This window comes from Tenrec ecaudatus, chromosome 1 (assembly GCF_050624435.1).
Source record: "Tenrec ecaudatus isolate mTenEca1 chromosome 1, mTenEca1.hap1, whole genome shotgun sequence".
Classification (NCBI taxonomy): Eukaryota; Metazoa; Chordata; class Mammalia; order Afrosoricida; family Tenrecidae; genus Tenrec; species Tenrec ecaudatus.
In genome coordinates, this window is record NC_134530.1 from 246,240,300 (window position 1) to 246,253,811 (window position 13,512).

The 13,512-nt window shown below is 49.4% G+C and overlaps 1 protein-coding gene across 1 annotated transcript in view; it reads right to left on the reverse strand.

Annotated features, from left to right (window-relative positions):
* CAPN8 (calpain 8) overlaps positions 1 to 13,512 on the reverse strand; it is a 98,518-nt gene that overhangs the window by 18,034 nt on the left and 66,972 nt on the right. The window contains exons 11-13 of the mRNA XM_075540585.1: positions 6,315 to 6,326; positions 4,624 to 4,835; positions 3,539 to 3,575 (exon numbers count right to left, since the gene is read on the reverse strand). Of these exons, the coding sequence (XP_075396700.1) occupies positions 3,539 to 3,575; positions 4,624 to 4,835; positions 6,315 to 6,326 (261 nt within the window). The remainder of the gene's footprint in view (positions 1 to 3,538; positions 3,576 to 4,623; positions 4,836 to 6,314; positions 6,327 to 13,512) is intronic.

A 13,512-nucleotide genomic window follows, 5' to 3' on the forward strand; every position in this document is an offset into this window, starting at 1 on the left:
GTTTTTATTTAAATATGTTATATAAATAAAAATACATATATGCATACATATATGTAACCACACACTCGGCACATGCTGGGAACTGTTCTGACTATGCCTGAAATATGAGGGTAAGTCCAAAAGTATTGCTACAGAGTTGGAGGAATCATCATTAAGCAAAACTATCAAAATGAGAAGCTATTGTTTGTCAACATATCCTACACCTAGGTTTATATGCTTATGAAAGTAGTATTTCCTGCTCCCTAACCCTTCTTCAAAGACTTCTCCACTCTTTGATTTACTGCTGTTTTAGCACCCTCAGTGGACCGACAGCAAGCCTCGGTCTTCTTCAATGGTCTTTGAGTTATGGCAACAACAAGATATCTGAGGGGAAGAGATCAAAGCTGAGGGTGGGTGGGGTAAGGCTCCCTAATGAAATTCTCCAAGGACAGACCTTACTACTCGTGAAAAATGAGCTGGTGCATTGTTATGATGGGGAAAAAAATTCAACACAACTTTCCCAGCCTTGTATTCACCAAAAGTTTCCCATTCCCTTAAAACTTTTTAGTAAGCTCCTACAATCATCTTCTGTGCTTTGAGAAAATCTATCAAGGTGACTTTTTGGAATCCCCCACAACAGGTGTTATGTCCTTGTGAGGCGATCTCTCTGCCTTAAATTGAATCGACCCAGCAGATCCCTTGGAAGTCACTGTTTCAATTGGACCTTGTTCTCGAGATCCTGTTGGTAAACCTAAGACTCATTCCCAGTTACCAGGAGTGCCATGAGCCCCTCTTTGTGCCCTTCAGTCTTGCTTGAGCAACAGCAAGACCACCTTTTTCATCTAGCTAATCTTCCTGCACTGCTGTCGGCACCCACAGACCCCAAGGTTTGCTGAGGCCAAGATGTTCCCTCAAAATTGAAAATGCCAAACCATATGAGACCCCCAAGCTCATTGGCTAGCACCGCAATGGTCACTCTAGGACAGCGGTTCTCAACCTGTAGGTCGCAACCTCTTGGCGGGGGGGTGGGGGCGTGTCGAATGACCCTTTCACAGCAGTCGCCCGATTCATAACAGTAGCAAAATGACAGTGATGAAGTAGCAACAAAAATAATGTTATGATTGGGGGGGCCACCACCACATGAGGAATGGTATAAAGGGTCGCGGCATGAGGAAGGTTGCGAACCCCTGCTCTAGGGTTTTCTTCTGCCACTTTCTGGGCTCCATCCACAGGGTCTTCATTTGTGCAACTTGGCAGTCTTCTATCCCTTGGCTCACCTTGTAGGTAGATTACCTCCACCTAAAGACCATTGTCTTAGATGAGGTGAAACCGCTGTACACTTGGTGCAAAGTTTCAATGATTTGGAAAGATGTCCACTGGTGTTCTCTTTAACAGCTGATCATAACCCTTATCGCAAAATCATTCTTCTTCCACATCACACAAAATGCATCATGTTGGGGGAAGGTACCCTCACAAGACCAGGAGAAACACATTACTGAGGATTTGTCTGAAGTCCCTCACTGATCACAGGGCATGGCTCGACAAATCGTGTTTGGAATAAGCATGTGCATCTCTGAACCGGAAGTCTCAGAGCAATACCTTTTGACTTACCCTCAGTCAATGGGTGATGAGAGATCTTCCTTGATCCCCAAGGAACTTGGCATTATCTACTGTCCCAGGAAAGTACACAGGAGGTGCTTGGTCAATAGTAGCTCAACGTGACCAACTTAAGTGTTCTATTATGATTCTATCAGCCATTGATGGCTCTTCACAATTCTGCTCAACAGGAGCACATCTAAATGCCAATAGTGTGTCTGTCTACTCATCCTGTAGGGCAGTCAAGCCCTTCAGACATCTGGCTGATCACGACTTGGAGATTTCTGGCGGCAGGAAATCAGCCGCTCTTGACAATAGCTCTTCTGTCTCGTGTGAAGGCCCTAAAGACATGAGGCCGAGTCGCTCCATGCATGTGGTGGGAGGTGCTGAGAGAAAATGCAGAACTTCCCAGAGACCCAGAAGACCCTGGAAGTCCACAGGGCCTTGAAATATTGGGGACCCTTGCCTGGGTGACCATGCCCAAGACGCCTCAAGGAGAAGGTTGAGCCCTAGGTCTAAAGGCTCCCAATTCTTCAAAGAGCCCAGCTCCCAGCGTGGACCAGATGCGCAGCAGGCATAAACCGTGAAGGAACCTATGAGCTGGGGCAGCAAGCAGACACAGGTGTGGGCTCAGGACCCCAAAGGACTTCCTGTTGCTTCTCCTCCGAAAAGCCCGGATCATAGGAGGTGGAGATGGGAGCCCCAGTAGAACTGCCATTGAGCTCCTGACAGCTTGGCACCATTGGGACTGAGAGTTAGTTTTAAGTTGATTTGGTGAAGAAAAAGAAAAGAAAATGGGAGTGGTGGTAGATAATTCTTATGCCCAAATCCTTCTCACAGGTGCACCCCTGGGACTGATGGTGAGAAAAGCCCCTGAGAAAGACACATCTTTCTGAGGGCATGCGGGTGCAAGTGGCCGGGGGGATGGGGGGAAGGGGTGGCAGGGGGGAGTTCTGAGCAGCTCAGGGCACCAAGAGCTGCAAGCACAGAAGGGTTACTGACAGGCCGGTAGACTTCTGGTTTAAAGACAGCACACCACATCCCGTGGGTCACATCTGTCAAGAACAGGGATTAACTGGAATGAAGAAGGACCGTGGGGAATGTGTGTTTTCTGCCTGATGAACTCATGACATGAGCCCACAGGAAGCGATGGATCCTCAGTTGATAACTCCTCCTGTAGCTGCAGAAATCTGAGTTTACAAATTCGATCTATGTAAAATAATAGAATATGTCTCCCCCTACTGAAGCCCAACGGGGCAGACTCAGCAGCCTGGGGCACCAGTCTGAGGCACCTCCCTCCATTTAAGTAGAACCGGGTGTGGGCAGACACTGGCCCCATGCAGACACTCCTGGGCCCTGGGGTCCCCCAGCCATAGTCCCAGTGGTAGGCCCTGTGGGACAGCAACACAACATGATGCGTGTGAGCACCTCATCTGAAGGAGAGGACAGTACAGTGAGGCGGGAGGAACCTGCAGGCTCTGATCGTACCTCCACAGGGCCTTCCCAGATGAAACGAGGCGAGGTGCTCACCCCCGCACCCCACGGACCACATGCACGCACAGAGGCCAGGAGAGGTTGAGATTCAACTTCTGTCATCGTTTTCCTTCGGGCTTTTTCATAAGCTTCCAGCACATGTCTCATCACAGATAGGACATTTATTCAGGGACTGGATCTATTTCTCCCCCTTGCCATCTCCAGCCCCCACTGACACTGACTCAAGAGCAGTCAGGAGTCTCTATGGTGGCCCGGGACACTGGATGGGAGGGATGGTTTACAAAGCGTGGAGCCCAGGGCTGCTTCAAACTCATCTTCCTGAGGAAGAGCCAGGGCCTGCAAAACGTGTGGCCATGACAAAGAAGAGCATCTCTCTTTAATAGATAGGAACTCCTTATAAATCAGAAAGAAAACTGAAATGCCTGCCAGGTGACGACATCACAGCTCAGCCACCTCAAAGAGTACATACCTCATGGGGGTCTCCAGCCACGGCACCTCCAACTTCCCTGAAACCCAAGGAAGAATGAGTGAGCACAAGCGCACCTCGTGGCTAGGTTCTTCGGGGGAATTCTGGCCCTTCTAAGGGAAAGGCTGCCCATGCGGTGCCTTCCATTCCTACCAACACTAAGCTGCATGCGCTGAAACTGAAACAGGTACCCTCTCCTCCACCCCTTTTGCCTCCCTACCCTCAGTTTGCACCAGAGACAGACCAGATGCCATCAGTTCAATGCTGGCTCGCGTCAACCCTCTGTGTGCCAGGGTAGAACCATGCACCATAGGATTTTCAATACTGATTTTTCAGAAAGAGATCACCAGGCCTTTCTTCTGAGGTGCCACTGAGCAAACTGGAACCTCCAAGTGTTCCATTAGCAGCTAGATGTGCTATTTGAACCCCACCCCCTCAAGGGACTCCTCACCAGAGACAAGAGCTGTCAATTTGGCCTTTCGTGCATTCTAGGACTTGCAACCCGGTGAACCAGTGTCCTGGGAACTTCTCCCCATCGTGTCCCAGTTATCGGTCTTCCCCAGGCACCAGCACCCCCCTACCACCAGCCTGCACCCTTGGAAACCCAGTGGCAGGAAGCCCTGTTGGGATGAGTTAACAAGAACATGCACAAGTATATGCCCGCACGTGCATGAGGGCGGGGCACATGATCATGGGCACGTATGTACATGCGTAGTGGTGAGTGCTCACATGCATGTACATGGATGTGTGCCTGCATGGGTATAAGACAAGGAGGAAGTGGGGCAGCCATTGAGAGCTTACTCCCTGGGCCTCTACACCCACCCTTGCTGGGGGGAAGACCCTCTAACCAGATGGCAACTGGTGCCAATGTCACCCAGCCTTGACCTTTAAACAAACAAAAACTTTATCCTCAAGAAAGTTCCAACCCAAAGCAGTGGGGGCAGGAGGAGACACCAAGGTAGGGGATGCTTGGGACCTGTGGTGTCCTGCTGTTCAGGGAGGGATGCAGGCAGGTCCCGAGCCTGCACCCAGTCACCCAGCTCCACACCCCGCCACACCACACCCCGTGGGGGTCAAGGGGCACGCACAGGGCCGCCGCCTTCTTCTCCGTGAACACCCGCAGGCAGAACTCGCCGTCCTTGAAAGGCTCGAAGGTGGACGGCACCACCAAGTACTCCCCCGGGGGCAGCCGGGCCCGGCCGCAGGCCTCCCGCAGGTTGACATAGGTGCTGGAGCGGGCAGAAGGCTGGAGGCCCAGGAAGAAGTCCCGGCCCAGGTGCGCATCCGTGTGGCCCTCCAGCTGCGCAAAGTGAGAGTCACAGTCAGTGTCGCCTTGTCTTCTGGAAGAAAGAAGAGCTCTGCTTTATGACGCCAACGTCGGGCCCACTGGTTTGGAACACGGGCTTAGTGTCCTGCCTGAGCTCCCACCGTGGGCTCTGGGGTAACTGGCTGTGCGGGCACCTTCTCCGTGCCAGGCCCTCTGCCACTGACTGTGCCCACAGCTCTTACTCCATACTTGACACTGACCTCCCAGGGTGTGAGGGGGAGAGTTGGGGGCAGCATTGACATCCCAAGGCTGTGGGTGGGGGAAGTTGGGCAGTGACCTTCCAGGATAGGGGTGATGAGGCAACTTAACCTCCAAGTGATGGGGATGGCACTGGTGTTAGTGGGTATGTGGGGGTTAGAGTTGGGGACAGCATGGAGCCCCCCAGGACAGACCTGAGGTGGAAACCCTAGCCCTACAGGCCAAAGCCGCCAGAGGACCTCTCACCTGTGGCTATTTGAACAGAGTGCTCTGCTCTTGGACACATGGGGGTCATGCCAGGAAGCCACAGTGGTAGCTCTTAAGGAGGCAGACCAAGGGGACAGCCACAGTCTGGCCTGGCTCTGGGTCTCACCTTGCTCCCTCAGGCCTGGGCTCTCTCTGGAGTGGGGAAGATGTGCCCCATGATGAGCCATGACCTATCTCCTTACTGTGGGGCGTGAGAAGCTATCGGTATTTGAGGCAAGCTAATTAGCAGCTGCAGGTGCTGCAGAAACACAGGTGCCGGTGTTATTGTTGCTGTAATTACGCCTCTGCCGCACTCATTTTCCTGATCCATCTTCACCGCGACAGCAGGCAAGTGCTGACAAGCACAGGACTCTGACTTCTGTGTGATCCAGAGCCGGGAGTCCCTCAGCCGGCTGAAGAACCTGCAGGGGTTCCGTGGCACACTGTCGGCCCCATGTTCTAACCCGGCCAGAAATCACTCACCGCCATCAAGTTGATGCCAACTCATAGCAACCCTGCAGGTAGGGCAGCACTGCCCCTGTGAGTGTGGGACTGTCAATCTTTACAGGAGGAGAAAGCTACCTTTCTCCTGAGTGGCTGGCTGGTTTCAAACTGCTGGCCTTCCGGTTGCAGCCCGATGCTTAACCACTACGCCACCTTAAGCAATGACTGAAGAGCCAAAAAGATAAGGTCGGCACTTCCTACTCTTATCAGCGATCAGGGCACTCTCCTCGCTGCTCAGAGAAGCAGGAACATCAGGAGTGCCATCCTGTCTCTGCGGTCAGCCGAGCAGAAGGCCAAGGTTGCCCTGCCCCCTTCACGGGGGCCTGGCAGGGGGAACTCCGATTTGTCTGTAAAAGAAGGGCTCCCAGGCTCACGGGTCTGGCTGTGGGAGGAAGGACTTCCACATCACAGGAAGCAGGGGCTGCCGTGCCCACCCCAAGGCAGTCACACTTACCGGTTCATGGAACCAAAGCAAAGGGAAAACATCTGTGAGCGCACACGTACCTCTTTGGGAACCTGCAAGGCAGAAGAAAGGTGCAGATCACCTGAGAGCTCACGGGCCGCCTCTCTGTGCCTTTGCCTCCCACCCTCACATCCTGCAGAAGACACCGTCCTACACCCACTACCCCACCACAGGGGAAGGCCATCCGTGCTGCCGGGAGAAATGAGGCAGCATTTCCGAAACTGGAAAGTCATTGATGAATTTCAAGGTCAGGTGGGGAGTCCTAAGCCCTAGAAATCTGGGGCCAGGGGGAGAATTTAACTTTTTTTTTTACTTTATTCATGCATAATTTAGAATTCCAACTTCTTTAGGGGTGATAACCTTGGCGTTTAAGGAGAGGTAACATCTTTGACTCCCCTACTTTGGACATGTCCTTAGCAAAAACCAATGGCAAGAAAAAAGTAAGGGTTTCCCTCTGGTCTGCAAAGATGCAGGAAATGCTACATGCGGTGGATTGGTGCAACAGGGGCTCCAGGGTGTCAACAGGCAGGCAGGTGGCGCGGGACCAGGCAATGCTTACGGTCCTATTATATGTAAGTCGTGAGCTGGAGCTGACTACAGCCAATGACAATCCCTTCCAGACCTGACCTCCCACATCCAGGGCTTGGCCCGAGGAGGGAATTGCACCCTCGCTGAGGCAGAACCCACCTGAGGACACTGGGTTGGGTTTGGAGTTCTGGTGAGCCACAGTGGACTCTGCCCTCGGCTATAGCAATTGGTCCAAGATCTGGCCAAGCTGAGTCTGCCAGCGGCTGCTCTAGGATTCCTCATGGAAACTAGAGGGAGAGCCAGGATCCCTGAGGATATAGTGCAGGGATCCTCAAATTTTTTAAACAGAGGGCCAGTTCACTGTCCTCAGACCGTTGGAGGGCCAGACTATAGTTTTTTAAAGTAAACTATGAACAAATTCTTATGCACACTGGATGAGTTGGCTGCTAAGCAGGACAGGCAGCAGCAGCAAAAACACCCAGCGGGCCGGATAAATGTCCTCGGCGGGCCGCATGTGGCCCATAGGCTGTAGTTTGAGGACCCCTGGTGTAGTGTTTTAGTGCTAGGCTGCTAACCGCAAGGTGAGGCGTTCAAAACCACCAGCCTCTCCTCAGGAGAAAGATGAGGCTTGCTACACCCATAATGACTCATGGTTTTGGAAACCCACAGGGGCAGTTCTAGCCTGTCTGAATCAGCATTGACTCAATGGCAGGGTTGTGGGGCAGGATGACCCTTTCTTTTATGCTGGTGATGATGGGAAGAAAGCTAGACTAGGAGACACCAGAGATGAGATGTGGAGGAGAAGCAGCCTGGGGCCTTGTCCCAAACCCTCCTGCCCTCCCCTTGGTTTGGTTACATAAACTGCTCTGTTCCTTTTTCGTTAAGCTCAAGTTAAAAAACAACAGCACCCAGTCTGTAGCCATTGACTCAATTCTGACTCCTGAGGATCCCATGTGTTATAGAGTAGAACCACCACAAGGGCTTCCTTGCCCGCGGTATTTATGGACACAGATCACCAGGCTGCACTGGGTAGATTCGAACTATCAGCCTTTCCACTTGCAGCTAAGAGGTAACCATTAGGGGACTTATTTATTTGCAACTGAGAAGGTTGGATCCCAGATCCAATCCTCGCCTGCCCAGGGACCAGGACTCATGTCAGGTGAGAGGAGAGGGACCAGGCCCTGCTGCATCCTTGTCCCTCCTTCGCCCCTACCACACAAGTTCTTCTGAGCAGAAGAGCAAAAATAACATAGTTTGTGGCTTGGGTCCATGGCTACTACCTACCTTCAAAACAATAAAATGAGTGAGCACTTGGAGCAACTAGTGGCCTCCCTTCAGGGCTCCCTCTTTGCAAGCTGGTAGCAAGCCCGTGGCTTTGGAGTCGATTCTGCCTCACAGGGCAGAGGGGAGCTGCCCCGTAGAGTTTCTGGGGCTGTGAGTCTTTAGGGAAGCCCAACTGCCACATCGTCCTCACCCCTAGATGGCTGGGGGGGGTGGGGGAGAATTGAACATCTGACTTTTCTGATAGCAGCCCAATTGGCAGCAAAGGAAGAAAATTGCACGAACAAACTCTGTTAGTTTAAAGCCCAACCACCCATGCTGACAGGACACCTTGCTGTCTTGGACAGCAGATGTCCTCCCAGGGATTTCCCGCCCACTCCCTGCCTAAAAGCCTTTCCCCACCCTCAGCCAGGAGTCTCCTGCCCGCCCCAAGGGGCCTGGGGGCTGCGAATGATTCGCTCCATGGCCAGCTGAGAGGCTGGAGACTCAAGAGCACTGAGAGTGTCCTCGAAAGAAAGCCTTGGTGAACTACTTCTGAGAAGTGAATCACTGGAGCTCCATGCAGCACAATTCTACAGAGACGCACATGCATCAGGTGGAGGCAACAGCAACTGGTGACAGCCAGTGGGAAGAGAGCTACCTTGGCTGTTGTCCCATTAACAGTGTGACTGCCACCACCGATATGCTGCGAATCCACCCTGCCAGGAGTCACTGGGCAGGAACTGAACCAGGCGGTGAGGACTCCGACTGGCATAAACCCAGAGCAGTGAGGTAGCTGCCAATCTTTAGCCATTGCCCACTGATGGATGGAAAGGAACAGTTCTGTTTGAGACATGGGTTCCTGAATGCAAATGACAGGCCTGCCTGGCATGAGCCCATTGTCACAGCAGAAAGATAACTGGAAGGAAGGAGAGAGAGAGAGGACTCGGGCTTGCTAGCCTTCAGGCATCTTGGCTGCTTCTCAATCAGTGTTAGGTTTCAACCCTCAAGCCAGACTCCAGTTTGCAGATACTTAATGCCAGAAGAGGCAAACACAGAATATGAACTCCTTACCTCCCTGTGCCCCACGTATCAACCTAACTTTTCAAATGCTTTCATTCACTGGCGGCATGCTCAAAAGAATACACCTCGGGCAAGCAATGGTAGGACCATAGGTCACATGCAATGGGGTAGCTTAGACGCAGCTCTAATGAGCATGTTATCTTGTTAGGTGGCATCGAGTCAGTTCCTAGTGTGTTCTCTACCCCAAAGCAAAACACTTCCTGGCCCTGCACCATCCTCACACTTGTTGTTTTGCTTGAACCCACTGTGTAGCCACTGTGACAGTTGATCTCGTTGAGTGACTTCCTTTTTCCCTGGCTCTCTACTAAGCATGGCATCCTTCTCCAGGGACTGGTCCCTCCTGATGATATGTATGAGGGGGTACACTCCCCCCGGAAAAACAACAACGGAAAAAAACCCACTGGGCAGAGCTTTGGTAGTATGAATTTTCCACTAGGCAAGCATCCAGCAACTTGTTCTGAGTTGGTGCACCCAGTGGCATCACCTGGGAAGGTTCTCTGAGGTCACAGTGATTTTTTTTCTTAAAAGCTGTTTCACTCGAACCTTGTTTTTTGAGAGGACTGATTTAAGAGAACAGTGTGTAGCTGTAAAATCTTGTTTCCTGCTCAGGAAAAAAATGCCACAGAAACTGCTGTGATGTTGAACACAGTTTACAAAGACAGCGCCATGGGAAAAATTCAAGTGTACAGGTGGTTTTCTCATTTCAAAAAAAGGTGAAATGTCAATTGTTACTTCTAAGGAAGATTCTGGCTGTACTTCCCCCACACACACTATTATTATTATTGTCTATGGCATATACCATAGACACCAAAATTCAAAGATATCAATTCTTCTTACTTACTTACTCTTTGTCCAGATTAAACTTGCATATGAGGCGACTGAAAATACTGTGACTTGGGATCAGGCATACCTTACTCTTTAAAATGGCATCTGTCCTGAAGACTTGGACGAGGTCTTTGCAATAGTTTTGCAGTACCATAATTGATTTCCTGACTACTTCCATGGCATTGACTGTGGGGTCCAGTGAATGAAATCATGATACCTTCAATATATTATCCATCCATGATGTGCCTATCCGTCTGGGTCTGAGGATTTTTGTTCTCTGTTGAGAAGTAATTCACACTGAAAGCTATAGTGTTTGACATTCATCAGTAAGAGCTTCAGGTCCTCTCTTTACTTTCAGCAAGCAAGGCTGTATCATCTGCATACTGTGGGTTATGCTAATGCCATGGTCTTCTTCATATTATCTAGCTTCTCACATTATTTGCTCAGTATGGTGAAGAGCTTAAACCCTGACACATACCCTCCCTTATTTTAAACTACTCGGTATCCTGATTTTGAAGTATTCAGAATCCCCTCCTCTTACTTTATACACAGGTCACATGAACACAAGGCAGTGTTCTAGAATTCTCCTTCTCAACATTACCCCTATTTGTATTGATCCACTCGGTCAAATGTCTTTGCATCGTCAAAAAAGCATAAGTAAATATCTCTCCGGTATCCTCTGCTTTCTGCCAAGATCCACCTGGCATCAGCAGCGATCTCCCTCATGCCATGTATGCTCTTTCGTCTCTGTCTTGAATTTCTGGCAGCGCCCTGTTGACACACTGCTGCAACCATTTTTGAATTGTCCTCCGCAAAATTTTACTTGCACGTGATATGATACTGTTTGATGATTTCTGCATGTGTTGGATCACCTGCCTTTGGCCTGGGAAGAAATGTGGCTCTCTCCCAGTTGGCTGGCCAGGTATCTACCTCCAAATTTCTAGACAAAGACGAGTGAGTGCTTTTCGAGTTGTATATGTTTATTGAAAATTTTCAATTGACATTCTGTCAATTGCTAGAGTGTCTCTCTCTCTCTCTCTCTCTCTCTCTCTCTCTCTCTCTCTCTCTCTCTCTCTCTCTCTCTCTCTCTCTCTCTCTTTAACCAATGCCTTCATCGCAGCTTAGATTTCTTTCCTCAATAGCATGCGTTCTCAATGAGATGCTACCTCTTGAAGTGACTGGCCATCAACCAAGCCTGTTTGGCAGAGTAACTCCGGTATTCTTTACAGCTTCTTTTAATGCTTCTTCCTTCATTCAATATCTTGTCCATATTATCCTTTCAGGTTGCCACTCAAAACTTGAATTCCTTCTTCATTTCTTTGCACTAAAGAATACCAAGTATATTTTCCCCTTTTGGTTGTTGAAGCTTAGGTCTTTGCATATTCATAATATTTTACTCTGTCTTCTCGAGCTGCCCTTTGACATCTTCCGTTCCGGTCTTGTCATCATCCCTTCCATTCTCTTTAGCTACTCAACATTCAAGAGCAAGTTTCAGACTCTTACATCGACTTTGGTCTTGTCTTTGCTACCTTTTTAATGACTTTTCTTCGTGTATGATATACTTAATGTCATCTCACAACTGATCTGGCAGTACATTATTAGTGTTCAGTGTGTCAAACTGAAACTTGAGACAGTCTCTAAATTCGGGTGGGGTATCTTCAGGATTGTATGCTGTCTATCAGGAGCTTGTTTTAAATTTCTTCAGCTTCAATCTGACTATGCATATAGGCAATTGATAGCCTGTTCCATAGTCAATCCCTGGCCTCATTCTGACAGATATTAAGCTTCCCTATCATCTCCACAGATATCATTGATTTTATTCCTGTAACTTCTTCTGGGTAAGGGCATCATGTATAGTTGCCTATTATGTTATTGTAAAAAGGTATCTCCAGGGAATAAGTCATTGGTCTTGCAAAATTCTATCATGAAATCTCCAATAATTTCTATCACCAAAGCCATATTTTCCAACTTTTGATCATTCTTCCCTGTTCCCAACATTTGTGTGCCTATCATCGGTAATTATCAATGCTCCATGTTTGCCTGTTTGATCAATTTCCACCTGCAGAAGTTGTTTCTTCATCTTTATTTGACATGAGTGGTCCGTGTGTAAATTTGAATAATGGTCATATTAACTTATCTTCCTGTGTAGGCAGATGCATATCATCCTGCTGCTGCCAGCAGTGTGCTTCAGAATAGATCGTGAAGTGTTCTTTCTGACAACGAATGCAATACCATTCCTCTTCAATGTGTTATCCCCGATAGAACAGACCATATAATGGTTCCATTCTAAATGGCCAATGTCAGCTCATTTTAGCTCATCATTGCCTAGAATTCCTATCTTCAAATATTCCATTTCATTTTTGATAACTTCTCATTTTCCTACATGCATATTTCATACCCCCCCCCATTCTGATTACTAAGGTGTCCAGCTGTCCTTTCTCATTTTGAGACATGCCAGATCAGTCAATGAAGGTCCAGAATGCTATCATTAAACTCCTCTACTGTCAGCTTTCATACTGTGGTGGTTCACGTGTTGCTGCAATGCTGGAAACGATGCCACTAAGATTTCAAACTCCAGGATTTACTCATGGTAGACAAGATTCAGTGGAGGTTCCCAACAAAGACAGACTACAAAGACTCAAAAACGGAACATACCGCCATTGAGTCCATTCTAACGCATAGTGACCTTAGAGGGCAGGGGAGAACTGCCCTTTAGGGTGTGGGTTTCTGAGACTGCAACCTACCTGGCAATCTACTTCTAAGAAAGCTCTGGCCTGGTGAAGTGCTGTGAGTAACAGTAGAATGTTATCTGATGCCGGGCAGGAAGACACGTGTGCCCCTCAGGTGGGAAGGCACTCAAAACAGGACTTGGGAAAAGCTGCCTTCTCAAAGTAGAGTTGATGTTCATCACTTGAGGGAGTAAAGTTTTCAGGAAGAACTGACCTGATGGGTGCCAGCGGTTTTCAACCTGCGGGTCGCCACCCAGTTGGGGGTCGAATGACCCTTTCACAGGGGTCCCCCAATTCATAACAGTAGCAAAATGACAGTGATGAAGTAGCAATGAAGATAATGTTATAGTTGGGGGTCACCACCACATGAGGCACTGTATGAAAGGGTCGTGGCATGAGGAAGGTTGAGAACCGCTGTTGTATGCATTATTTGTTCCAGCAAATGCTGTGTCAGACACAGCTATTTCCATATGTTAATTCTTCTCTTGGAAAGACTTTGCTGATCACGTTACATGCAGCAGACCTGATGGACAATGAGCCCGGTGGCAACACATCGTCCTTGAGAGTCTACCCTCCAGCCCTGCCCTCCTATCTGCTCCCTTCTCCACCTTTGAACTTGGACTTTCTTGAAGCCCCAACAAGTTGTCCATGGAGTCATCCTTCTTGGAGGAGGTTCTAGCCCATCATCTCCATTCCCCTCCCAGAGCAATCTGGCTGCACTGGAGATTCCTAGGGTGTGTCTGATTCCACCCCCCAGGGTGTCTGCAGTGGCCATGTGTCCCCGGCTTTCAGCACTGCACCTGGCACGCACTGA